Source organism: Taudactylus pleione, unplaced genomic scaffold (assembly GCF_031769625.1).
Source record: "Taudactylus pleione unplaced genomic scaffold, aTauple2 ptg000250l, whole genome shotgun sequence".
In the NCBI taxonomy this organism is placed as follows: Eukaryota; Metazoa; Chordata; class Amphibia; order Anura; family Myobatrachidae; genus Taudactylus; species Taudactylus pleione.
The window spans coordinates 11,805,788-11,830,929 of record NW_028284652.1 but is presented as its reverse complement, the minus strand read 5'-3'; the positions used below and the strand labels follow the sequence as shown (position 1 = coordinate 11,830,929).

Sequence of the window (25,142 nt, the reverse complement as noted above, 5' to 3'; positions counted from 1 at the left end):
ACTACCTTCTGTAATTACAGACCCCCTGTAGAAGCGGTCAGCTCTCTCCCCCTCCGATCAGTGCCTTCAGGGAGTCTCTAGCTCTGATGAGGCGCCACTCCCTTCCAGAGCGCGCCAAACTTCTCCCAGGCAGTGTTAAGGAGGGACCTATACGCGCCACCTTCCTAATGGCCGCCGCTATGATTTGCGCGCGGCTTACAGTAATGTAGTCAGCCCAGCCGCGCTGACTGCGGGGGGCCAGCGGCACGACCGCCGCCAGTTATAAACGTGCCGGTGCCTTTTACACAAGCACCAGCACGCACAGGTAGGACCGCCACTGCCGAGTGCACCTAACAGCCAGCGCCGGTGTTCTCCGCAAACACCAGCGTGGCACTGACAGCCGCGCGCTGTTAACAGACCCAGCATATTATTTTCACCTCTCCTGCTAGTCAGGAGAGGTGTGCTACTTACCGGGCTGCTGCGGCCAGAGCGCTGGGCAGTGAGGGGAGAGCGGGGACCCGGAACACAAGCCAGTGTTAGCTGTGGCGGGCCCCGCTGAGTCTGATGACTCCTTAACTGCCAAAGCAGCCTCCCCTCCATAGGGTGACCGGACACAGGCTGCAGTAGCCGTGTGGTCCCCTCTCTGGCGGCTCCCACGATGCAGGCAGACTGTCACAGCCAACAGTCTGCCTGTCCTCTTGCTTGATTCTTTCTTTTACAAATATAAAAATTAATTTAAGGGCTGGTGACAGCCCTGTGCACCGGCTCTACTCGGGCACATTCTAAAAACTGGGGCTGATGGGGCATAGAGGGGGAGGAGCCAGTCACACTTGTAGATTTTTAAAGTGCCAGGCTCAACTCAACCCACCGTCTATACCCCACTGTCATGAAGCTCCAGTGTCCCCTAGTGGATGAAGGAGAAATAAAGATTTTCCTCTCTATCTCTCACCATCAGGGAGGTGCGAATGGAAAGATGCGTATTCAGTCTGACTGATTTGATGTGAGTTGCTAATTGGATTGCAAAATGCATTTGCTATGCGAATTTGAAGAGAAAATAGCACCTCGCAGTTCGCACCTAATTGGATTGACCCCCAAAATTGTGACTAAAGGGAGGTTTTGTTTACAAACAAAACACCAAGCCACATGACCCAACACCTTTTCAGGATTGGAAGAGGAGGTTTGAGTGTTCTTGAGTGGCAACTAAACTGGCATTGGATGTTTCGCTCCCTTCTCACAGCAGAAGCTACTGTCAACGTGGGCATCCAATAAGTTTCAACCGCGGGCTCTGAATTTCAGTGCAGCTGGTGAGTCAGTGAACGCAAAATACGCGCTATAGCGCTTATTTACGCGATACAGGGAGTGGGGGACTCAGTTTTATGCTTGCCGCCGGACAGCCAATCACCGCTAGTGGTGCCTCGTTCTCCTATCACCAACGGCAGCATTCAACCACCAATCACAGACGGTGGTGTCTCACGATCCAATCGCTGCCGGCTATGTTCCACCTGACCTCCAGGCTGCTCCTGGTTTGCCGAATCGTGCTTCCTCCTATCTAGTGAATAGATCCCCTTCAGTAGAAGTATCCCAACATCATCCTTCAACCGTGTGACTGCAGTATCATTGTATCTAGCAGCAGGTAAATGGTATTTAGATTTATTATAGCACAGGAGCAGAGACTGGTGTCCTAATGTTATTTTTATACAGGGAAGCATTGTCTAGTGCTCTGTTTGATTACATGGGGATACTGACTTGTGTCCTATTAGCAAACTATTACCCCTTCTGCTCTCCTGTGTACTCTGCCCTGCCACCCATTCCCCTTTCCCCATTTCTGTACCCCTTCTGCTCTCCTGTGTACTCTGCCCTTGCACCCTTGTTCCCCTCTCCCCGTGTCTGTACCCCTTCTGCTCTCCTGTGTGTTCTCCAGCTCCATTGTGCCCCCTGTTTTCCACTCCCCATGGAGACCCCAAACTTTTAAAGTGCGAGGTCCCTGGGACCCACATTTTTTTTTTTCATTCAGCGCAATCACTGTGTGACTAAGCTATTTATATTATCAATTGGAGGCACTACTGTGTGGCATACTCTGAATTGGGAGGACAGTAGAGATGAGGTTAGAGCCAGGTTAGGCCATGACGTTTATGCCTGTAATACCAAACTAAAAAGTAATGTGGTGAATAATAATAATTAATTATGCATATTTATAATGGAGATAAGAATAATAAATTGAGTAGTATGATAGAAGGTAAGTGGGGATCAGGTAAAGTGAGAATACATAACCTTATAGAATACAAAGGACACAGATGAGCTGCAAGCATATGGTTATGTCACACAGAGCTACCAGACACCAGCACTTTGTAGCTAAAGAAATGCAGTGTTTAATCACTGCAGTCACCTCCCATTATAATCAATGTAGTCTTCACTCCATAGAATAAAGGCAGAAAATAAAGTTATCTATAAAACACTAACTTAATAAGCCAACTGTGCCATTAGCCTTATTCATGCTGGAAGAGCACCCATCGTACTGACTGCCTGTGTAAATGATTACACAACAGTGATTGGCAACATGACATACTTCAAGGGCCACAAGTTACCCTTAATATAAAGACTAAAATAAAAAAATAGCCATAAAACGACCTCAGCATCCAATGTCACTCACCTACAAATTCCTCAACATGCCCCTCCATTTTTCTCCATAATTCCACCACATGCCACTCAGACCTCACTTGCCTTAAATTCCCCCAAATGTTCTGCACTTGCACTCAGAACTGAACAGCTCATCCACCTTTGAGATCAGCTAAGGATGGATGGGAGGTATGCACAGCGCTCCCCACACACCATCATTCACTGACACAGCTCACATGCCCCCCCCCATTCATTGAAAGTCCAAAATACTCATCTGTCCGAGTCCTGACCAGAGCACTCGCTCCTCCTGCCCAGATGTGCAGTGTGACCTTCTTACAGTGTGTAGAAGAGGTCACATGACATGGAAGCGGACTGCTACCGTTCAGACTCTAGACCTGAGTTATCAATGAGTGATATTCTTGTTACTAATCTTAAATGGTGCTCCAACCATTTATCTCCTAAAACACATGACACTGATTGGTAGGAGCACCATTTAAGATTAGTAATGAGTAATTACAAGAATATCACTCGTTGTGAAATCTGGGCCTCTATCCGCTGTGTAAGACAGCAGAAAATAAGTCAGAGCGGGAAAAGAGCCATTGGCAGCAGGAGAAGGCTCCCCAGGCTGTTACCAATCACGGTTATTCAATGATTCATTCCCTGCCTGAGCTGCTCTCCTATTTGTCTATAGAAACCTTTTTTGCATTCAGCAAGACATTTACTCCTCACTTGTTACACTCCACAAATAGCAGGGTTATAGTAATTGATAAAAGTATAAATTAGAAAAACTCACATGTCTGGAAATAAAGCATGACATAGGTCCTATTTCTGTGAATAAGCCAACCTGCAAGAGTCAAGAAACATTGTTAAACACTAAGATTTCTGGACATTGCTTCCTAAAAATACTGGGTCATTGGAAAGGTAACAATGTGTCTAACAGTTTTCCTGTGGAATCACATATTTATTAGTTGACCCAACATTAGAAGAAAAACTACAATTAAAAACAAAACACCCCCTCCAAGCGCCCTCTAATATGCATTATACTGGAAGCTGATCAACAAAACTGATTTACCAAGCCTGTGTTTATATATCACCATTGGAGGGACACACAATAAATACAACAATTTACACATAGGTAATGATCCCATTATTGGGCCAAAATTCATCCGGAAGTGTAACATTGGTTTATTTATCCTTATGCTTTACTAAAAAAATATATTTTTTAAAAGATATTTAAAGCTGTTCATTCCTACAATAGTATACATATTTATTTGCACAATGAAACCTAGGTATATATCCTGTGCATTTAGTGCAAACATTCTTCACTACCAACACTGGAGTCAGCTCCCGATATCAATGCACTGGTTAAACGTGCTTGGTTTAACAAAGATGGCAACAAAAGAAAACAAGTCAGCGCATTGCAATCAATTATTGCCAAATTTTATTATAGTAATGAAGCCTACAGTAATAATAATCTTATGGCCAACAAGCCTTTGTCAATATTCTCTAAATAAGTTGCTACCCAACAATGTGCAATATTTAATAGCTCTAAATAATGAACGAAAGACACAGTGAGGCTAAGTTACCCCTACGGCTGTATAGAAACATTGCAGAGAAAACTTAGTAAGAGGCAGCCACAACTCTTCCAGATGGTATTGTGCCCGCCTTGGGAATTATAGGTTTACACACTAGAGTCCCAACTTCCCAGGTAGGATAGCCGAAAAATATATTTATGTCAAATAAAAGCCTTATCCTCACCTTGTTCACCTGGGTAACAACAGCATCCACTACTTCTCCCTTGAAGGGCCGAAAGACGATGGCCTTATATTTAACAGGATATAGGACAAAGCCTCTGCCAGGCTGTATCACACCTGCACCAATGTTATCAATTGTCGTGACTGCAATCACAAAACCATACCTGGGGAAAAAAGGGAGTACAAATGTACACATATAGTATAGGCCTTCACAGGCTGCACATTTCTGCAAAGGTGTTCGTAAAAATGATAGGGCTGGAACTATGGCTCACATACATCTCTTTCCTATCTAGAAACTATTTTCCACAATACTTAGATCCAGAGTGAAAATCTTTTGATGCAAATAAGATTCAATGTTAACTCATATGATATCACACAAGTGTATAAAAGGTCTTTAGAACATGTGCCAGATTGCTAACACCTAATTAAGTGGTAGGATGCACAAAATGCTACCCCATACCTCCCAACATTTGGCAGTTAAAACTCGGGGCCCAGAGTGCACCGAAGGTGGGTGTTGCCTAATTGGAAGGGGAGTGGCCTTGTGACCCTCTACAACGGTGATCAAATTCTCCCTCATCCTCCCTCACCCCTTTGAGACACCGCTGCCCATGGGTGGAACAGCGACAGTGCCCGAAAAGCGTGACTTTCCCTCTGAAATCGGGATGGTTGGGAAGTATAAACACATCTGAATTATAGAGTCTAGAAGACATCCCTTCAGTGAAATTACATGCTTTATTATTCAAGCTTTATGCATTTTCTCAGAAGTGCTTTCAAAACAATCCCAGGGGTATATGTGTTAAAACTTCTAAAAAGGAAAAGTGGATGATCCTAGCTATCATTTCCTAATACAGTGATAGCTAATATCTAGTTGGTTGCTATGGGCAACACCTCCACTTTGCCATTTCAGTAAATCTCCCCATAAGAGCTGTTACCATTTCTGATACATGGTACATACTGCAAAGTAAATTACGTGCATTTGTAACATAACTGCAGCGGATGAACTTGTTATAATGCAATGCAATGTGCAGTACGCTGCCTATGACTACTGTCCAGTGTTTAATTGTACTGTAACAATTGTAAGGCTACATACTAATTAGACACATACAATTATTTGTTACACTTACTTGCCAGTACATGTTCCCTCTACTTCTGTGAACAGCTTTTGCTTGACAGTGTTAAGAAGATTTGGTCCAAAATATCTTGGGTGCAGGAGAATCTCATGTTCCAGGGAAATCTACAGGAAAAAAAGCACAGCTAACATTATACAAGGGAAAAAACGCCCACACATTGCACCTACCTCTACACAACCTCCCACGCATCGCACCTACCTCTACACAACCTCCCACGCATTGCACCTACCTCTACTGCACACAACCTCCCACGCATTGCACCTACCTCTACACAACCCCCAACGCATTGCACCTACATCTACACAAGGCAGCAAACCCTGAAGTGTAGTAAAAAGTAAAACAAATAATATCAAAGACAGTCTTCTACTGTACCCAAGACTAGATTGATCTAAAACCACATAGGCAGCACTCAGGCTGAACGAAAACAATACTCGTAGGCAGGTCACATAAGACGAATTTGTTTCGATGTATTTGTCCACAGGGATACCAGAGTACAATGTGAACACATTGAACCCTTGGATCTTACACCTATCAAGTTTAACATTAAAACCACTGACAGGATAAGTGAATAACTTGGATTATCTCATTACAATGGCACCCGTCAAGGGGTGGGATATACAGTCAGGTGCATAAATATTGGTACATTGACAGAATTTTCATATTTTGGCCTCTGTTCACCACCACAATGGCTTTGAAATGAAACAAACAAGATGTGCTTTAACAGCAGACTTTCAGATTTAATTTGAGGATAATTACATCCAAATCAGGTGAACGGTGTAGGAATTACAACGGTTTATATATGTGCCTCCCACTTTTTAAGGGGCCAAAAGTAATGGGACAAACTAAACAATCCTAAATCTAACTTTCAGTTTTTAATACTTTGTTGCAAATCCTTTGCAGGCAATTACAGCCTGAAGTCTGGAACGCATAGACATCACCAGACGCTGGGTTTCATCCCTGGTGATGCTCCGCCAGGCCTCTACTGCAAATTTCTTCAGTTCCTGCTTGTTCTTGGGGCATTTTCCCTTCAGTTTTGTCTTCATCAAGTGAAATGCATGCTCAATCGGATTCAGGTCAGGGGATTGACTTGGCTATTGCATAACATTCCACTTTTTAGCCTTAAAAAATTCTTTGGTTGCTTTTGCAGTATGCTTCGGGTCATTGTCCATCTGCACTGTGAAGCACCGTCCAATGAGTTCTGAAGCATTTGACTGAACATGAGCATATAATATTGCCCGAAACACTTCAGAATTCATTCTGTTGCCTTTGTCAGCAGTCACATCATCAATAAATACAAGGGAACCAGTTCCATTGGAAGCCATACATGCTCACGCCATGACACTACCACCACCATCCTTCACTGATGAGGTGGTATGTTTTGGATCATGAGCAGTTCCTTTCCTTCTCCATACTCTTCTCTTCCGATCACTCTGGTACAAGTTGATCTTTGTCTCATCTGTCCATAGGATGTTGTTCCAGAACTGTAATGGCTTTTTTAGATGTTGTTTGGCAAACTCTAATCTGGTCTTCCTGTTTTTGAGGCTCACCAATGGTTTACATCTTGTGGTGAACCCTCTATATTCAGTTTTGTGAAGTCTTCTCTTGATTGTTGACTTTGACACCTCCTGGAGAGTGTTCTTGATTTGGCAAAATGTTGTGAAGGGGTTTTTCTTCACCAGGGAAATAATTCTTCTGTCATCCACCACAGTTGTTTTTCGTGGTCTTCCAGGTCTTTTGGTGTTGCTGAGCTCTCCGATGCGTTCTTTCTTTTTAAGAATGTTCCAAACAGTTGATTTGGCCACACCTAATGTTTTTGCTATCTCTCTGATGGGTTTGTTTTGATTTTTCAGCCTGATGATCAGCTTCACTGATAGTGACAGCTCTTTGGATCTCATATTGAGAGTCGACAGCAACTGATTCCAAATGCAAATGTCACACCTAGAATCAACTCCAGACCTTTTACCTACTTAATTGATAATGAAATAACGAGGAAATAGCCCACACCTGTCCATTAAATAGCTTTTGAGTTGATAGTCCCATTACTTTTGGCCCCTTAAAAAGTGGGAGGCACATATAAGAAAAAACTGTTGTAATTCCTACACCGTTCACCTGATATGGATGTAATTACCCTCAAATTAAATCTGAAAGTCTGCAGTTAAAGCACATCTTGTTTCATTTCAAAACCATTGTGGTGGTGAGCAGAGGCCAAAATATGAAAATTCTGTCAATGTCCCAATATTTATGCACCTGACTGTATAAGGCAGCAAGTAAACACTCAGTTGTTGAAATTGTTGGAAATGTGTTGGAAGCAGGAGAAATGGGCAAGCCTAAGGATATGAGTGACTTTGACAAGGGTCAAATTGTGATGGCTAGACGACTGGGTCAGAGCATCTCCAAAACGGCAGGTTTTGTGTGGTGTTCCTGGTTAGTACCTACAAAAATTGTCTCATGGAAAGACAACCAGTGAATCAGCGATAGGGTCATGGGCCCTCCTAAGGCTCATTGATGCACGTGGAGAGCGAAGGGTAACCAGTCTGGTCCTATCCCACATGAGAGCTACTGGGGCAGAAATAGATGAAGACATTAAGGCTGGCTATGATCGAAAGGAGTCAGAACACACAGTGCATCGCAGCTTGCATTGTATGGGCCTGGGTAGCCGCAGACTGTCAGACTGCTCATTCTGACTCCTGTCCACCGCCGAAAGCACCTACAATGGGCACCAGCATTCACAGTGAGGGGATAGCTTGGGGGCAGCCCAACATGTCTGTAAATGCCTTCTTCTCGTAGCCACATCCCCTTTTCGGATGCCCTTTCGGAGAGTGCCTTTTCTACGGTCCGGCACCCTGGCCTGCGCCGGACTTAGAATGAACACTACATGTAGCTAGCAAACCTTGGGTCCTAGCAGTCTTGTGGATATTACCACCTACCTAAACATGGTTGCGGACCAACTACACTCCATCGTAATGTTATTCCCTGATGGCAGTGGCCTCTTTCAGAAGAATAATGTTCTCTGCCACACTGCAAAAATTGTTAATGAATGGTTTGAGTAATACCCCTTTTCCACCTAAATTCCGGGTCTGACCCGGAGTTGGAACAAAGTTCCTATCCGGATCAAACCCTGAATTTTGCCGGCGCTGACTCGGGATATTCCCGAGTCAGCGCCGCTCACACCGCAGTCGGGTCTGCATAGACTCGGCTTTTGCGGAGTGAAAGTGGACGCTTGGAGATGACGTCATCTCCAAGCGCCACTGAAGCCGGACCAATCGGCCGGCTAGCAGCGCACTCCAGGTCATCGTGACCCGGAGTGCGCTGTTCCCATAGCAGGGTTTCACAGGCTACGCCCGTGTTAAACCCTGCTAGTTACCTGGGTTGGATTGCCGGGTCTCTCGACCCGGCGATCCAACACTCTGCCCTTTTACACCAGGGAGCTGCCCGGGTTAACCCTTCAAAAATCCGGGTTTTAGCGACGGTGTAAAAGGGGTATTACATGGAAAAGAGTTCAAGGTGTTGACTTGTCCTCCAAATTCCCCAAATCTCAATTCGATCAAGCAACTGTGGTATGTGCTGGAAAAACAAGTGCGAGTCTTGGAGGACCAACTTTGTAACTTTACAAGACTCAAAGGACCGTCTGCCAACATCTTGGTGCCAGATACCATAGAGACACCTTCAGAGATCTTGAGAAGCCATGCTTCGATGAGTCAGAGCTGGTTTGGGGCCACCTACACAATATTAGCCAGGCGGTTTTATTTTGTTATAGCTTTTTATTGTCTTTTTTTCAGCCTATGTGGTTTTATATGACATGGTATCTTTGGAGTTTACTAATGGAGAACTCGGAATGCAGTATTCTAAATATATATATTTTTTTTATTGGAGTACCAGTAAAAATATAGATAACAATGCCATAGAGTAACAAACCTGAAAATATTATCAAGTAACTAAACGTAATGGGGTGCCAAATAGGACATACAGTATGAAAGAACATTGTAAATGATAATAACAGCAAAGGGCTTTATCGACCCAGTCCATACGAAAAACAAAATGGTTAGGGGGACGTATTCCACCATGAGTGCCTCCCCTGCATTATCTATGTGTAGGGTACACTACACACCAATAATGTGCTCGGTATGCAATGAGCTAAACATACATAATCACCCTCAGCCAGTCACAATATATAATAATAATAATAATAATAATAATAATAATAATAATAATAAATACGGCGTCACACTTACGTGGTAAAACATAGCGGAGAGAGAGAGCTTTCTCCAAGGTTGATGCTAGATCCTATGTGCAGAAAGGAACTCTAGTCTAGACCTAACCCTTTCTCCAATGCAGTGGGCACAGGAAAAGCCTCTGTGTTCACTCCCTAGAACCCCGCGAACAATAAAGTTTGTTGAAATGACGACTAAGGGTGGCGCATTGGACGAGACGTCAGACTGTGGAGGAAGTGACGTAGCGGCTGCTGTGTAGCAGGGGACTGAATGTAGGCCTTGTCTGAGGAGAGGGAGGTAGGACTGACGGATGTAAGCAGACTCGAAAGAACGAAGACGGCCTTCAGAAAGCGGGATAACGACGGACCCTGCTAAACGGCTGAGTCCGGTGCCCATCGCGTGCTATGAAGACAGTAAAGAATAGTTCAGGCTGGTCATCCCCCTGACCAATCAGCGCGCAGGAGGGGCGGGCTCAGCAGGGCTCGCTTTGTGCAGGTGAGGGAAAGGAGGGGGTGGACATCACGTGACCCCCCCACTATGAAATAATGTATTATTAGTCATAATTAGCAGCCTGCTGATCTCAGAGATAGGGAGCATCTCTCACACTGATCTATAATGTACTTGCTGTATGGGTCTACATCAGACGAGGGAGGTAGAGCTGGTGATATAAGTGGATGATTGTAAGGTCAATGCTACATACACATTAGATTCATTGATAATTGCCCACGTACCCATCTGGCCCAATAATGTTGCTAGTTCAGTGGCTCAGCAAAGAGGTAAGGCATGTTAGTAGGTAAATAGTTAACAAAGTATAACAATGTTTTGTTTATTTTGTAGTAATGAGCTCCCTGTGGGCATCATATTTATTTTCTTGTACATTTGTTGACAGGTACTGAGTGGTTTATTGGACTCCGGGAAAATGCCTCAGCTAATCACCATGGCATGCTTTGCACAAGGAACAAGTGGAGTGTCTCAAATTTAAAGTGACCACACTTGCTAATTTGATACTTGGCATATTAATATATATATATACATACAGCATACCCAGCAGGTAAGCACTAACAAAATAGCCTGAGTTTCTCCTTATTATATCTGTTCTTGATTATAAATGTTCCTGTTTGCTAGGTGATGTACCACTCAGAAGTACCGTAATTGTAGATGTTTTCCTGTGCAGTAGCCACTGGTGGTGCTGTTGCCTGTAGAAAGCCTATTGTACCATTCATATTTTCTAAATAAAAAGCCAATTTAGCATAACCTTTTACTATTCTATGCCCTATCATGATGTTCACCCCTTCCCCTGAGTAATTAAGATCCTCCTGTACTTCTCTAGCACACCCCATCTCACCTGTGTTCTGCCCCCTTGGTGGATGTGAGAGCTGTGGTTAAAACTGGGAGAGACCACATAAAACCCTGCACCCGAAAACCCACCTGTTCATCAAAGCGTACAATTTTACTACACAACCCTGTCACCAGGCTGCTCACCCCATCCTTCTACTCCAGTCACCTCTACCTCACCTACTTCCTGCCCTCAGGTCCCCATCCATATGCTCACGTCTCATGTCATCTGTCTGTCTCCCCTAGATTATAAATTCCTAGGAGCAGGGTCCTCCTTCCTCCTGTTCTCAAAGCCTGCTTCTCTAGCCCTTCAACCACAGCCTTTGCCTTCCCAGCTGTACTGAGAACTGTGGTACTAAGAGCAGGGTCCTCCTTCCTCCTGTTCTCACAGCCTTCTTCTCTAGCCCTTCAACCACAGCCTTTGCCTTCCCAGCTGTACTGAGAACTGTGGTACTAAGAGCAGGGTCCTCCTTCCTCCTGTTCTCACAGCCTGCTTCTCTAGCCCTTCAACCACAGCCTTTGCCTTCCCAGCTGTACTGAGAACTGTGGTACTAAGAGCAGGGTCCTCCTTCCTCCTGTTCTCACAGCCTTCTTCTCTAGCCCTTCAACCACAGCCTTTGCCTTCCCAGCTGTATTGTGTACTGAGAATTGTGGTACTAGTTGTTACTTGTTCTCTGTTTATGTTTTGGTTACTGTAATGTAATGTTCTGTGTACCCTGTACTGTCCTACTGTTGCAGTATGTACGGTGCTGTGGTCCACTTTTGGCACCTTTATAAATTAAATGTCATTTTAATGAAAATATTACCTTTTAAAATGTAAATTTTTCTATGTATTAGGGATACGTTGGGGCTGATAGTGTAGGGCCCACATGACACTGGTCACACCTCTGCTTCTCACAATAGGTCCTTGATCATTTTCAGCACCAGTCCCATATGACCTTTAATACTTCCTGCAATAATTCAATTTACGTAGTACCTTGCATTTAGAAATAGGAAACCCCATCAATTAATGATGTATAGAAATAACAAAACATTGTTACATTCATTGTAATCTAAAGCTGGGTACACACTGACAGATATATTGGGCGATCAGTTGATCAGCCAATATATCTGCTGCCCGTCGGCCAGTGTGTATCAGCGATATGTCTGTGAACGACGTCGTTCAGACATATCGCATTGGCTGTGCTGCACAGCCAATGGACAGATATATCTGCAGACATATCTATCCATCAGCAAGTGTGTACGGGCGTTCTGCATACTGCCCGTACACATGCGGCGGCAAGCGGGACCCGCGGCGGCCTGGAAGATGATATGAACGACCATCATCTACAGATATATCTGCTAGGTGTGTACCCACCTTAGCTTGATTTAGCAGTTCTGATTTAGTGATGCACATTCATTAGATTAAGCATGTAAATGCCATGGGAGTAATACATTTCACATGTAAAGAAGTAATCCAAAAAAACAGTTTCTAATCATAGTTTACAAAATTCCAAGACTAAAATAAAGTAATGTTGAACAAGTGCAGCATGATGGAGTGTAGGGAAAACAAGGACTACTGGAAAGCAGCCGTCACTACTAAGAATCCTAGGCCCATCGCTGCCTCAAATTGCCACAGGACAGAAGGAATATAAATATATTTTTAAACTTGCATAAAATATTATTACAGCCTGAAATATGAATGGCAGCAAGTCCTTAGGCCTAATTCTGAGTCGGATGCAGCCGCGGCTTTCACTGCTGGCTTGTCTCTGTCTTTATGCTAACGCCGTGGCTGATATTCTTCATACAGAGATGCCCATTTGCATTGGTACAATTTATCACGCTGCTGCTTCCTTTTTTTTTTTTAAACATAAAGTTTATTGAGACAGTCGCCATAGCAGGAGGCAATGATATACTGACAGGCATCAATGAGCATTGAAACTCAGAACAGAAGTCTATGCCCATCAAAATATTGCATGTCACATAGTGACCGGTTTTATTAAAGGGGGGAGGAGAAAAGAAGATAGGGCTCTAGAGAAGTGACGGTGTGGCAAACCGTAGTAAAGAGAAGAGAGGAAGAAACAGGAAGAGGAGAGAGATCTGGGTGGATGGACACCAAACTGGCTATATATAAAAAGGTAGAGGATAGGAAGTTAAATTAACCTATTTCAAATGGAGAAGGGGCATTTTGCGAGGCAAGCCAGGGGCCCAAGACTTTATTGAATAATTTGGAAGAATTATTAATGATACTGGTCATGTATTCCATACGGTATGTATACCAGATATGGGATAATAATGATTGAAGAGAAGGGGAGGCAGGTTGCTTCCAATTAACGGCAATCTGACAGGTGATAGCAATGTGACTTGTTGTTTTTGTGCCTAGTTGCCGTAGGGAGTCCCAGAGGCAGGAAAAACTTGGGTTCACACGGGACGGGGATCTGGAGAACACTGGAGAAGAGACCAGTGACCTCCCACCAAAGATTTTTAATTTTTGGGCGCGACCACCAAATGTGGAGGAAGGTACCTTCAGAGGTGCAGCCGCTCCAGCATATGTATCTGGCAACATATTACTGAGACGGGAAGATAGTAGTAGTGTTCATTCTAGGAATGACGCCGGACCGTAGAAAGGACATTTTTGCGAGCGGTGTCCAATTTAGGAGCGTGTCCAACACTTACAGACATGCTGGGCTTCCCCCAAGCTCTACCCTCACTGTGAATAGATGCCTATCACCGGCGGTGAGCCCTAAACCACAATTTTAGGGCAGGACTCGGCGGTTAGCTAAAACAGCCTAGTGGGAACACTACATAGTACCATCTATACAATCATTTATATAAACATTCTCTTTTATTTTAACACAAAATTAACTGGAGGGCCATATTTTCCCAGATCTCTGATTAATCATCCCCATCCAATGCATCCCCAAATTAACTTCCCAAGCAACTTCATGTGAGTCACACGAACAAGACGACTCCTCAATTTACAGTGGATATTAGAGGGAAATTAAACCTCTAGTCGAGGATCATCTCAAACATAGGGCTTCAAATGTCGCGAGAGCCTATGAGAAAGAAGTTGATATCTGATATCGCCTGCCCTCCAGTGAATGAGCACATTTCTGGTCATACCTGGGGGGGGAAATGGGGATTGTTAAAGATCTGTAAAATTTGGCAAGCAGGTGGAGCAAGCAAACCTTTCCAATTAGCGCAATCCTAGCTCATTAACTAGTGGGATACTATTGGGTGAGAGGAGATGAGTTGAGGGCAGGATGATCTAGGGAGCCAGAAGAGGGACGAGACAGTGGACAACCCCAGTCCATTTGCTTCACTGTCCTACAAAACCTTATTTGCTCCGGGATTGCACCATAGTAGGCACTAGGGCCCTCATTCAGAGCCGGACGCTCTGAGCAGAGCGCTCGCTCTGAATGAGGGCCGTCCTCCATAAAAATGGAGCGTCCTCCTGGACGCTCGTATAGCTGTGGGTCACCACCCACAGCTCATATGAGCATGCAGGATGATGGTCGCGATGGTCTTGACCATCGCGACCACCGCCACTGCGACCAAAAGCCTGTGGTCGGGGTTTTCAACCACAAGCCCTGGAGTGATTTTGGCTCTATCAGAGCCAAAATCACTACCACTGACATCACTAGTGATGTCAGTGGGGCCGGCTTATGGGCTTATGACGGTAGGCGTTCCCTTGGGAAACGCCTCCGTCTGGGAGGCACGCCCACCAAAGGGGGCGTGCTGTCAATCGACATCGACAGCACGCCCCCTTTGATCAGACACAACGAGCGAAGGAAAGTCCTTCGCTCGTCGCGTCTGGCGCATGCGCACGACGGAGCTCCCTCCGTCGTGCGCATGCGCAGTGCACACCATCGACCCACTTGCGAGCGGGCAGCCGCTTGCGAGTGGGTCTGAATGAGGCCCTAGGTGAGTTGTGTAGCCATACAGTATCTCTTAAAGTTAGGGATGCCAGGTCTACCACTCCTTGTGGAACGTTGGATTAGCTTTAGACATACACGAGGATGCCTACATGCCCAATTAAGCGTGAGCTATGAAATTGCAGGAATATAAATACATGTGGGGGAACATAGATTGGGAGAGTTTGAAAAAGGTAGAGGAGTCGAGGGAGATTCTGAAACTGCTGAGATTTTGGCGAGTTAGAAGTCAAATTTAAAGCTGCAATGTTTTGTAAGGCAAATGAATCCCACACCCTATTTTATTTGGCCCTGTGTGTAGTGTGCGGCATATCAGTACACACGCCACATTCTTATTGTTGCAGGTAATGGACTGTTTTGTTGCTATAATTATCGTCATTGATTTGTAAAGCACCGTAGTGCTAAGCAGCATCGGACAGTGGGGAAAACAGTGAAGGGTCATACAGAGTAGACAAAATAAATACAGGCATGCCAACAAAGGATAAGCAACCCAAGCTTTATTTTATTTTTACTATAACCGAGCAAGCAGTGCTAGACAGTCCTCTGGGCATCTGCACTGCTGCTCCATCACCCCGCCGCGACTCCAGCCACCGACTAGGTACTCTCAACGGGGCTCCTCAGTCCCCAAACTGCAGCCGGGGCTCAAGGCGACAGGTAAGGGGGATTCCCGCGTCCATGCGCAGTCTTACCTCCGGTCTCAGGAGACCAGACCGAAGGCGCTGATGTAGACACTGGTTCGCCCGGGACTCCTCTAGACCGCCAGGGTATAACTTATACTGATGCAGGCGACAGCTGAGGCCAGGGACCCGGTGGTTGATGTCAGCATAGGGGAGACAGTCCTCTCCCTGTGGCCCCTCCCCCAGCTCAGGTCACCATTCCACTGCAGTCTTGCTGCCCCTGAGCTGCTCCTCCCTCACCCTCCACCCCCTCAGAGACTCACGGCAGCTATTTTCTGCAGCCACAGGTCTCAGCACGCTTAGTAGCTTTGCTATCTTCCCAGTCCACCCAGCTATCAGATTCTGAGTTATCACCTGGGGAGGCAGAAGATACAGATCTTTCTCTTTCTCGACCACATTACCCCCCCCCCCCCCCCCCTGGGGAGCATTAAACGACAGAAGGTAGTTTTGCCGGAATTTCCTCACTCTGATCAGCTAATGAGTGAAGCATGGAATACGCAAATTAAAAAGTTTCAGCTGCCTGAACGTTTGATTTCTTTTTACCCTCTTCCAGCTACTGATTGCGCTAAATGGGAAGTTTCCCCTGCAGTAGATTCCCATGTGACACGCCTGGTTAAGAACTCTACCTTACCTATATACTCTTACAGGAGCTATTACTCATCCTGCCAGGGCTACGGCCTGGGTGGCAAAAGCCATTGACAGTTGGGCAGAGGCCCTAGTAGACACATTTCCCTCTGATGCTTCTCGGGAACAGTTGTCCTACATCTCTCACATTAGGGAAGCAGCTTCCTATTTAGGAGAAGCAGCTTTGGCTACTGGTCTCCTAGCTTCCAAAGCATCTGCTACTTCCATGGTAGCCTGCCGTATAATTTGTCTTCACTCATGGAAGTCAGACTTCCACTGTAAAAAGCCTTTGTAGTCTGCCTGACTCTGGGGGAGATCCTGTTTGTTCCCAGAATTGGAAAAAATTGTGACTACCTTGGCAGCTTCTAAGACGGCGTTCTTGCCCTCTGCATCTACTAAGAGGCCTCAGGTGTCATCCATTTGGTCCTTTCATCCCCAGGGAAAAGTTAAACGTTAGTCCTTTCCATTGCAGTCGGCATCCACCTGGACCTCCCAAGCCTAGGACCAAACAACAGGCCCGGGCTACTAGATGTCCACCTACCAAATCTGAGGACAAGCCTTCAGCCTGACAGGGTGGGCCTCCCCCCTGGCGTCAGACACCATAGATGCCTGGGTACAAGTAGTCGTCTCGCACGGGTACGTTCTCTCATTCCTGAGGCATTCCCCCCCCCCCCCCACGCAGCAGTTCTTTTGCACAGGACTTCCATCGGACCCAAGCAAAGCCGTGCTACTCCAGAAGGCCATTCAGTCCTTACTACTCTCGAGGGTAATAATTCCGGTCCCGACATCACAGCGAAGGACAGGTTATTACTCTTCTCTTTTCTTGGTTCAGAAGCCCAACAGATCTCATCGGCCTATCCTCAAGCTCATGTCTCTGAACAAGTTTATCAAGGTGCCCAGGTTTCATATGGAAACCTACGCTGTATTGTCCTGCTATGGAGCCTCAGGTCTTTATGGTGTCCTTAGACATTCAGGAGGCTTACCTATATTTATCTATAGCGATCTCTCATCAGCGATATCTCCGGTTTGCTGTCCTACAGCAACATTACCAATTTCAAGCACTGCCTTTTGGTCTTTCTACAGCTACACGGGTCTTTACCAAGATAATGGCAGTTATGGCGGCCTATCTTCAAAGTCAAGGGATCAGACTGCTCCCATACTTGGATGATCTCTTGCTCTTAGCAAGCTCTCCAGAGATTTTTCACCGCCATCTACAGGTAACCATTGTTTTTCTGCAAATGCACGGCTGGCTGATCAACTGGAAAAAGTCTTCCCTGACCCCTTCTCAAAGAATGGTGCATCTGGGAACATTCCTGGACTCTCAGGCTCAGAGAATATTCCTGACAGCAGATAAAATCTCTGCACTACAACACCAAGTGCGCAGGTTACTCTACAGTCGCCGAGTGTCAATTCACTCTGCAATGCAGACCTTGGGATCCATGGTGTCCACCTTCGATATGGTGGAGTTCGCTCAGTTCCACTCCAGGCCCCTACAACACCTGATCCTCTGCCCAATCTGCTCAGATCTCAGATGATGGGCCTCTCTCTGGAGGTTAGCATGTCCCCATCCTGGTGGCTACAGACCTCCAACTTACACAAGGGTCGCCCCTTTTGGATCCCGCACTGGGCAAGCCTCGCCATGGATGCAAGCCTTTGCAGGTGACCAGCCAGCACTCCTTCCAAGGACGCTGGCTCCAGCCAAGGCGATCTTACCGATCAACGTCCTGGATCTCCGAGCCATCTATAGAGCCCTCAGGATATTCTTCAGGGCAGGCCAGTACAAGTACAGTCCGAAAAAGCCACGGCAGTGGCCTACCTCAATCACCAGGGAGGCACTCGAAGTCGGTCAGCAATGGCAGAAGTGTCCTGCATTCTCACATGGGCCGAATGCCATCTCCGCAGTGTTCCCGGGGATTCTCAATTGGGAAGCGGATTTCCTCAGCCATGACAACGTGCATGCAATGGAGTGGTCTCTACATCCAGAAGTTTTTAAGCTCCTGGTGGGCAAATGGGGTCTACTGGACGTGGACTTAATGGTCTCACGACATAACCACAAGCTTCCAGTGTACGGGGCCAGGACAAGGGACCCCGACGCAGCCTTCATGGACGCATTGTCAGTGAAGTGGACCTTCCATGTGTCGTACCATTTCCCTCCAGTCTCCCTCGGATTCTTGGGAAGTACAAGCAAAAAGGGGGCACGGTCCTGTTGGTAGCTCTGGCTTGGCCCAGACGCCATTTGTACTTCGATCTTCAAAGTCTCTCCATAGACACTGTTCTCCAACTTCCACAATGACCGGACCTGTTGTCTGAGGGTCCCTGTCTATGTCCGGACCTGGCCCGTCTTTCTTTGATGGCCTGGCTCTTGAGACATCCCTCCTAAAGTTTAAATGGTTTTCGAGCTCTGTGGTCCAGACCATGCTCAGAGCGAGTAAACCAGCCTCTGCCCGGATTTATCACTGGGTGTGGCATACATATTTCCCATGGTGTGCTACCAGAAACTGACACTCCAGGTTTTTTGGGTTTCTTGAATCCTTGCCTTTCTTCAAGCTGGATTGGATCTCGGACTTCGTCTGGCCTCTCTGAAAGTGCACATCTCTGCTCTGTCCATCTGATTCCAGCGCAGTATTGCTACTCTGCTGGAAGTTCACACCTTCCTGCACTTTGTTCTCCGTATACAACCCCCTTTTGTCCCTCCTGTGGCTCCATGCGATTTGTCAGTGGTTCTCCACACACTTCAAGAACCTCCATTTGAACCCCTAGATTCTGTAGACGTCAAATGGCTTACTGCGAAGACTCTTCTTCTGGCTATAGCGTATGCCCGTAGGGTATCGGATTTAGTTGCACTCTCCTGTCGTTCCCCCCATTTCTGATCTTTTCATCAGGACAGGGCTGTTCTTCGAACGTGCCCTGGTTTCCTTCCCAAGGTGGTCTTTCGTTTCCACCTTAATGAGGAAATTGTAGTTCCAGCCTTTCAATCACCAGACCTCTCGGCAGGTGAGGCATCCTTGGACGTGTCCATGCTCTGAAGATCTACGTGGACTGTACTAGTTCCATCAGGAAAACTGGTTTCCTCTTTGTCCTATATGGATTCCACATGAAGGGATGGCCAGCTAACAAACAGACTCTGGCCAGATGGCTTTGTATGACTATTTCACAGGCTTATATGCAGGCTGGCCTTCCTGTACCGGCTACATTATCTGCTCATTCTACACCTTTCTTAGGTTCTATACCTTTGATACATTTGCCTCTCAGGAGAGGTACTCCGGGTTCTCCAGGAGCGTCCCCTCTCCTGAACAACTGCTTTGGGACATCCCCATTGTCTCCCTGTGGAGCTCTATGGACCCTGAAGAAGAAAAGGAGAGTTATGATAAAACTTAGCCTTGCTAACTCGCTTTCTTCAAAGTTCATAGGGTCCACAGGGCATCCGCCCTGACACACCTGGCTTCTATGGGTTTATTCTCTTGGTCACTTGTTTCCTTCTCTGTGTGAGAGTGTGATTCTTCAGTGTACCAGTCTTCCTTCTCTCCTATACTGCTCCTGTCTTGGGCTTGTTAACAAGACTGAGTTGCCTTCAGGCTGTGGGTGGGGTAAAGGGGAAAGACCAGAGCATCCTGGGACAGAAAAAAAAAATGCTGTTGGTGTCCGGTCCTCCGAGTACCACCTACACCCCATTGTCTCCCTGTGGTTCCTATGGACTTCGAAGAAATAGAGTTAACAAGGGTAAGTTTTACCATAATTCTCCTTTTTTTTTTTTTTTTTTTGTCATTAATAAATAGAATTTAAAAAAAAAAAAAGAGAAATAACATGGACTCCAGGGGATCTAATGATAATACATTAACTTCTCCCACCACTGCAGTTGGTGGGATAGTTATGGGTTAATATTACCCAATTGATAACATTAGAGCTCCTTAGCACTGGTATAAAAAGTTTTTTTCGTAGAAGAGCAATCTTATCCGTATTCTCCTACAAGACTCGGGAGTATATTTACTAAAGTGCGGGTTTTTACAAGTAGAGTTGTTGCCCATAGCAACCAATCAGATTTTGCTTGTCATTTATCTAGCACATTCTACAAAATAATAGCTAGAATCTGATTGGTGAACCAGGAAATCCTCCGGTCCCTTCTGCCTAACATGGACACTGGTGCTTTTGTACCAGAATATGCACATTCTAATTGTAGTCACTGAGCTTGTGAGCCACATGGCCAGCCTATGTGCATGAATTGCTATTCGTATAAAATTATAACTCAAACTACTGCCCTAGCAGATTATCTACCCCCCTGAGGCAGTCTTAAACTGGGTACACACCTATCGGATATATCTGTAGATGATGGTGGTTCATACACACTGAACAACCATCATCTGTTACCTTGCTGTGGGTCCTGCTGGCAGCGGTCGGCTGATCGCCCGTACACACAGCATGATAGATAGATATCTCTGCCATCCGCTGTGCAGCACAGCTGACGCCATGTGTCTGTTAACAATGTCGTTCAGACATATCGCTGGCACACAATATATTGGCCGATCAATCAATTGAGCGGCCAATATATCTGCCAGTGTGTACTCAGCATTAAAGAGATGAAATGTGTAGGATCCATGAAATGGACACATTATTACTGCACTCAGATACCCTTGCTGGATATTGGTCCGTCTGCTATGCCTTATCCATCATAGGGGACGATTCAGTTGTTTTAGAAAATTAACTCCTAATTCAGTTGTTTACGCAACCAGCCTGGCAATGGCCCCATTCTAGCTCCCTAATGCACACGAGTAGCCATGTTAAGCAGTTTCTCCTGTGTTAAATACCAGGGTGCTAGCAGAAATCCGCGATAAGTGCAGCCTCGGGGCTGGTCGCCCAAACAATTTACTTTGTTCCGCATCACTTTTTAGATGGGAATGAATTCTCTCAAACAATTGAATCGCCCCCATAGTGTTAGTATAAGGCAGAAAGGACTTAAGATTTCCTGGGTCAGGCACCTTGCATAGCTGCTCTCTGTCAGTGTCATTCCCTTAAGCTTTATTAACATTCATTTTACTTCACTGTAAGTGAATATTGCATAAATGCTACACTATACCATATATACTTAACTGCTTATTTCTGTGTTCTGTGAAACGTAGGTGTATTAAAAAGCCTTTAGGGCTACAATGTAGGAACACCAGGAGTAATAGAGATAAGCTCCTTTTAATTCATTTATTATGAATTTAGTGTAGGTGCATACAGTCCCCTAATCCTGTGCTAGTACACTTCAACACTGAGCACCTCTTTTACCTATTTCCTGCATATTTAAATAGCATAGCTGCCTAATTATATTAAAACTTGGTGATTGACGCCTACTTACCTTTCTTTACAAGAATTCAAAAGCAAATATTCACTTTATAATAATATACTGGAAAACTTTTGTATCATTGTAGATGTTTTTTGTTTGTATGATTTAATTGTACTTTTGATTTAATATTTATTTATTTTTTTAATTTCAACTAAAAATGAAAACTTTAGCAAAGCATTATTATTCTTCGTAAATCACCTGTAGCCAATTAGATGAGAGTATTTCATGAGATTAATGTGCTGATAAGCAGTGACTGACCTGCCCTATAGTATGTACAGTATGTAAACAAGAGCAATGCTACATATGTGACATGGACAGTATCGTGATCTTTTGGGGAGGTGTGGAGGCAAGCGTGAATCTACATACTGACTTAAGGCACATGGGGTCTCATTCAGACCCGCTCGCGAGCGCAAGACGCTCGCTAGCGGGTCGATGGTACCCAAATGCGCATGCGCACGACGGAGGGAGCTCCGTCGTGCGCATGCGTGAGACCCGGATAGCGACAGCCAAGCTGTCGATCCGGGTCTCGCACCAAAGGGGGCGTGCTGTTGATGGTGAGTGACAGCACGCCCCCTTTGGTGGGCGTGCCGGGGGCGTGGCTGCCAGACGGAGGCGTTCCCATGGGAACGCCTACCGTCTGGGGCCGGCCCCACTGACATCACTAGTGATGTCAGTGGGAGTGATTTTGGCTCTGATGGAGCCAAAATCACTCCAGGGCTTGCGGAAGCGAGACCCTACCGCAGGGTCTCGTCGCAAGCCCGATGGTCACGATGGTCTTGACCATCGCGAGCATCATCATGGACGCTCGCATAAGCTGTGGGTGGTAACCCACAGCTATGCGAGTGTCCAAAAGGCCGCTCCAAATTTAACTAGGACGGCCCTGATTCAGAGCGAGCGCTCTGGTCAGAGCGTCCGGCTCTAAATCAGGGCCATGGTTACCCCACAACTCTGAGTAGTGATGTGAGTATACTTGTGCAAGATTGTGGCATCACATTTAAGTCTCTATGAAAAAAGGGGTCTTACCTCTCACTTAATATTTGTTTCTGCAAATTGTTATAACCTGTGTTTTTATTCCTTTTTATCCATCTCAATAGTTCAATAATGTGTACTTGTATCTTTTTCTTTTGTAGCCATGGATTTCCCAGACCACAGTCGCCGTATACTGCACAGCCTTAGAGAGCAGCAGTCCCAGGGTTTCCTTTGTGATTGTCAAGTTACTGTGGGTACTGCCAGATTCCTGGCTCACCGTTCCATCCTGGCCTCATGCAGCCCTTTTTTCCACATGTCGTGTAGGGAGCGACCGGACACACAAGAGTTCACACTGAACAACCAAATTGTCACAGCTCCAGCCTTCTCTTTGCTCCTCAATTTCATGTATTGTGGTCGACTTGGTTTTCAGGAGGCACCAACTGAGGATGTTTTGGCAGCTGCTAGCTATCTGCATATGGATGAAGTTGTGAGAGTTTGCAAGAAAAGGCTCCAAGGCCGAGCACCAGCTGAGGCTGATAGCACTCGCAGAGAGGAAGAAAGTGGATCAGGCTGCTTGGGGGCAGAGCATGATGGTGGTGGAGACCGGGAGCATGAGGATTTAGAGGGAGGACAGTTGTGTGCAAAAAGTATGAAATACGAAGGGCAAGAAACAGTGGGGAATGGCCAAAGAGGAGTTCAGAGTGCTATGTACCATTCACAAGAAGCAGCAGGTAGCAGTAGGCATCAGAGACAGGATACTGCAGGCAGTGGACAGAAATTGCTTGGAGGTATAAAGTGTCAGGGACTAGAAGCATCGGTGAGTGCGCAGAGAGTAGCAGGAGCATCTAGGTTCCAGATAAAGAACATTGCAGAGAGTCTAGCAGGCAGTTCTAGGTTTGAATTACAAGAAAGTGCTGGCAGTAGTGAAGCAGTCACAGGGAGTGTGAAGTGTCAGGGGCAACAAGCAACAGTGAGTAGTCAGGAGGTTGCCGGCAGCTCTAGTTTTGAGGTACAGGAGAGGATGGGGGGTGAAGAGATTGAACAGGTTGTAATATGTCCCATGCAAGAAACGGCAGAAAGTACACTCACACCATCTGCTCAGAGGTTCTCTCAGAGTCAAGACACTGATCCAGGTTTGCAGGGAGGTCTTTCCAGAAATTCCCAGAAGAGACAAGAACCAGCAGGTAGCACACAGGGTACTCATGGAGGCTCTATATATTCTCATCAGGCTCAAGACACTTCTGGCATCAATAGCCAATCATTACCTCCTTCTAGGTACTCTTTGCAACCACAAAATGAAGCTGGTACAACTTTGGCAATGGCAGGAACCTCCAGATTCTCTCTGCAAACTCAGGAGCCCACTGGCAGCAGTTTGACAGGGCAAGGCACTTCAAGATACTCTTTACAGAGTCCAGAATTGCCAGGCACATCCAGATATCCCCTACAACAACCCACAGGTAGCGTTCAAGGAGGGCCGTCACGCTCCAGATACAGTTTACAAATGCAGGAGCCCACGGGTAGCATGTCTGCACCACCGGGCCCTTCCAGATTCTTTCTGCAAAACTCAGAGTCTGCTAGTAATGCACTGGGACTGCCAGGTACATTGAGGTACTCTCTGCACAGCCCTATTTCTGCTTCTGCCAAGATGGAAGAAAGGGAATGCACCAAATCAGAGTTGACTGTCACTACCACAACTCAGCCAGGCATGGAAACTGCAGCTGCCCCTAGTCCATGTAGCTCCACTGTTAGTGAGGGACAGCCAGCCCCGGCGGTAGCGGTGAAAATAGAGGCCATTGTAATATCTGACGAGGAATGTGAGAAGGCAGTTGGGGCATTTAAAAGGCATGGGTATGAGGAAGAGGAGGAAGAATCTGCATATTTGCCTTACCACATGATTACTGTGACAGGTGGGCACCACCCAAACTATGGAGGCTTATTGCCTTCTTCCATGCACCCAGAAGCAATGTACTTACAGGATTTTGAAGGACACCATGGTTTTCCTCTTTTTCCTGAAGATGTGCCCACTTGTAAGACATGTGGAAAAACATTCTCTTGTTCCTACACTCTCCGTCGGCATGCAACAGTGCACACACGAGAACGTCCCTATGAGTGCCGTTACTGTTTGCGCAGCTACACTCAAAGTGGAGACCTATACAGACACATCCGCAAGGCACACAGTCAACAGGAGCCGGGTGTCAAAAAACCAAAGGTGGACATGGAGCCCACACCCCCAAACTTGCCTTAAATTACAGTGATGTACTTTGGGAGAGCTGTGTCCCTTGTGGACATGGAATATTTCTGTTCTCCCTTTTAGCCCATGGATTTCTTCTTAATGGTTTTAATTTATTCAACAGTAATGTTTTTTTTGTAATAGAACAATTGCTCAAAGTCTCCAACACTTGGTGTAATAACTGCAGCAAAAAGAACAGCTTTCCAGCTGGTAACTAATAAACACCCTAGTCCATTTAATGACTTTTTTTTTTTAAATAATCATGTGCAAAGGGGACGACATGTGCACCGAGCAGTGCTCTGATATCAGTCTGATGGATCAGTGATGTCTTCTATGAGGTACTACGATCATGTATCATTAAAAAAGCGTCTCTTAATGATCAA

General features: G+C 45.8%; 2 protein-coding genes across 3 annotated transcripts in view; one reads left to right on the top strand and one right to left on the bottom strand.

Moving 5' to 3' along the window:
* Positions 1-10,106, bottom strand: part of POLR2G (RNA polymerase II subunit G) — a 23,251-nt gene extending 13,145 nt beyond the window's left edge. Inside the window, exons 1-4 of the mRNA XM_088480107.1 lie at positions 9,712-10,106; positions 5,474-5,583; positions 4,354-4,513; positions 3,389-3,439 (exon numbers count right to left, since the gene is read on the bottom strand). Coding sequence (XP_088336233.1) covers positions 3,389-3,439; positions 4,354-4,513; positions 5,474-5,583; positions 9,712-9,723 — 333 coding nt within the window. The 5' untranslated portion in view covers positions 9,724-10,106. The remainder of the gene's footprint in view (positions 1-3,388; positions 3,440-4,353; positions 4,514-5,473; positions 5,584-9,711) is intronic.
* On the top strand, positions 9,880-25,142 carry ZBTB3 (zinc finger and BTB domain containing 3). Of its 2 annotated transcripts, none has more exons than XM_088480105.1 (3): positions 9,880-10,185; positions 10,580-10,741; positions 22,691-25,142. In XM_088480105.1, exon 3 carries the CDS (start codon positions 22,693-22,695, stop codon positions 24,772-24,774), a length of 2,082 nt encoding a protein of 693 aa, XP_088336231.1. In that variant the 5' UTR covers positions 9,880-10,185; positions 10,580-10,741; positions 22,691-22,692; the 3' UTR covers positions 24,775-25,142. The 2 variants fall into 2 exon arrangements, with proteins under 2 accessions (XP_088336231.1, XP_088336232.1); XM_088480106.1 differs by lacking the exon at positions 9,880-10,185 and adding an exon at positions 10,247-10,466.